The sequence below is a fragment of the Dipodomys spectabilis genome, unplaced genomic scaffold, assembly GCF_019054845.1.
Source record: "Dipodomys spectabilis isolate Male_0828 unplaced genomic scaffold, ASM1905484v1 ptg000506l, whole genome shotgun sequence".
In the NCBI taxonomy this organism is placed as follows: domain Eukaryota; kingdom Metazoa; phylum Chordata; class Mammalia; order Rodentia; family Heteromyidae; genus Dipodomys; species Dipodomys spectabilis.
In genome coordinates, this window is record NW_024871183.1 from 3195276 (window position 1) to 3197916 (window position 2641).

The 2641-nt window shown below is 35.4% G+C and overlaps 1 protein-coding gene across 1 annotated transcript; it reads right to left on the minus strand.

Annotated features, from left to right (window-relative positions):
- Positions 1-249: 249 nt before the first annotated feature.
- On the minus strand, positions 250-1191 carry LOC122099248 (olfactory receptor 4L1-like). The gene has a single exon (XM_042669841.1). The coding sequence runs from the start codon at positions 1189-1191 to the stop codon at positions 250-252; it is 942 nt and encodes a 313-aa protein (XP_042525775.1).
- Positions 1192-2641: the final 1450 nt, after the last annotated feature.

The window sequence follows — 2641 nt, forward strand, 5'->3', positions numbered from 1 at the left end:
TCTAAATATAAAGAACAATTTCTGTATCCCTCTATCACATTAAAAAAAGTACAAATGAATTTCTGTGAATATAACTTTCAGTTGCACCATGAATGTTATACAAATACAATAAGAATATATACTTGAAAATTTCAGCATACAATATAATTATTTTAAAAAAAATCTATAAAACAAAACAAAGAACTGGCAACCTAATTTCAAATGTAATTTACAGGATTTTTCACTAAAAGTCTTCATCTTCACTCTTCTCTATGAGGTTTGTCTGGAGCTCACATGTCTTGTCCTCAATCTGCTCATGGCTGATTTCATCTCGTGATTCCTCAGAGTGTAAATAACGGGATTTAGTAAGGGAGTGATAACTGAATAAAATACAGAAAGAAATTGGTCCACTGAGAAGCTACTAAATGGCCAAATGTAAATGAAAATGCAGGGCCCAAAGAACAGAGTCACCACTGTGATGTGAGCAGACAGTGTAGACAGAGCCTTGGAGAGTCCTGCTGAGGAGCGATGGCACACAGTTACCAGAATGAGAGTGTAGGAAATGAGCAAGAGTATGAAGCAGATGAAAGACAACAGATCGCTGTCAGCAATAGCCAGCAACTCCAGAACATAGGTCTCAGTGCAGGCAAGCTTCAATACTAGGGGAAGGTCACACAATATGTCATCCACTACATTGGGGCCACAGAATGGCAAGGTGACAGTGAAGACCATCTGGCTCATTGTATGCACAAAACCAACAACCCAGGACAGCAGCACAGATCCCATCAGCACCCTGTGGTTCATGATGGTTGTATAGTAAAGAGGTTTGCATATCGCAATGTACCTATCAACAGCCATGACTATGAGAAGAGTCATCTCACTTCCCCCTAGGAAGTGGAGGAAGAACATCTGAGTCATACAACCCCAGAAGGAGATAGTTTTAGTCTCCCTGAGGAAATCTGTCACCATCTTAGGGGTTGTTATTGTAGAAAGAGACATGTCAAGAAAGGAGAGATTTCCCAGGAGGAAGTACATTGGTATTGAATGGAGCTGGGAGTCAAAGGTTACAGTGATAACAATGAGTAGATTCCCTGCCATGATTGCTGCATAGGCCACCAAAAATATGCAAAAAAAGAAAATTTCAAGTTTCCAACTGCTGGTGAGCCCTAACAAAACAAACTCAGCTATCATTGAGTTGTTTTTTCTATCCATCTAGATGCTGTTTTTCAAAGAGCCTTTAAAGAAAGAAAATCTGGAAAACAAGATAAGTTAATAAGTAGTAGGTTTCAAACTATGGACATGCAGAAAGAGAACATTTTTGCTACAGAAAAAGAAATTGGACATTTATGCAGAATAATACCATTTAATTAGTGAAAATCACATTGGCAGTACTACACTTTTTCTGTCAGAAAGGCATAAAAATGAGAAATTTTTATCAAATTCTGAACATCTGATGTTCAGATATGTATTATATTCCCTTATGTACTTGTCTCTATCATAATTTCATGATCAGAGTCCAGTTTGATCACTGAATAAAGCAAGTCAAACTACTGTTAAGTCTAAGTGAAGAACATAACCATTTAATTTTATGGTTCCTGTTATTCATTCTTCCCTCTTGTATAAAGTGTCTACATAAGCGCATGAGCTAAATTATAAAACACATTTTTTATATTTATTTGTGTGTTGCTGTTAGGGTTTGAACTCAGGTCCAGAGTTCTGTCCCTTAGATTTTTTTGTTCAAGCGTAGCATTCTACTACTTGAGCCACAGCTTCATTTCTGGCTTTTTTGGTAGTTAATCAAAGATAAGGTTCTCACTTACTTTTCTGCAGGAGCTGGCTTTAAACTGCAATCCTGAGATCTCAGCCTTTTGTGTAGCTAGAGGCTACTGGTTCCTGACTTGAACCATTGGTTTCAGACACAACCAAAGATTTTATAAGTGAATTCATTTAGTACTCTTTTATAAGCTAAAGTATATTTCACCTACCTTTTTAAAAAAAGTAATGGTAGTAATTTCATTTAATCCTAAAGATTTAGTTATTGTATATTTATACTGGGTCCTTTTCAGATAATTTAATTGCCATTTTAGGAATTCTTGAGCAAGAAAATAAATCTTTCTTAAGGTTGAGGTTTTTGTTTCTTCTGGAATAAAGTTGTAATTAATCTGAGAAACACTCCTGGACTCTTCTATTCAGTCTCTGGCTTCTTTTAATGTCCCTTTGGATGCTTTACTAATATAGGCCTTCTACAACCACCGAGACTTTGGTACTAGTATTTAGGTTTGCTTGACACTTAAATGTGGATCATCCCTTCTTTGTTCCCAGTATACACCTCAGATGCATTGAAACTGTGCACAGGGACGTAAACTTACATCCAAGTTCATTCATCCTAATGTTTGTACTCCATACTTTCCCACAGTAACTTGAAACAATTAGATCACTTATGGATCATGTAATAGTTTTCATGTGGATATTTTGTTATTTGATTTTTCTCTTTAGAAGTCTTACTTATGGATATCAAACCATACTAGACTGACTTTTCATTGTTTGGCTTAAGAGTTTATCAATTATGAGAAGGCTTTCTTTAATAAATTTAATAAATTCTTTAATAAAATTATCTAAAAACTAAAGTTCTAATCAGGGTTTAAGAATTTATAAAGAAAAT

Bases quoted from the DNA above. Each gene is read 5' to 3' on its own strand.
- LOC122099248 (XM_042669841.1), bottom strand. From the start codon at position 1,191: ATGGATAGAAAAAACAACTCAATGATAGCTGAGTTTGTTTTGTTAGGG.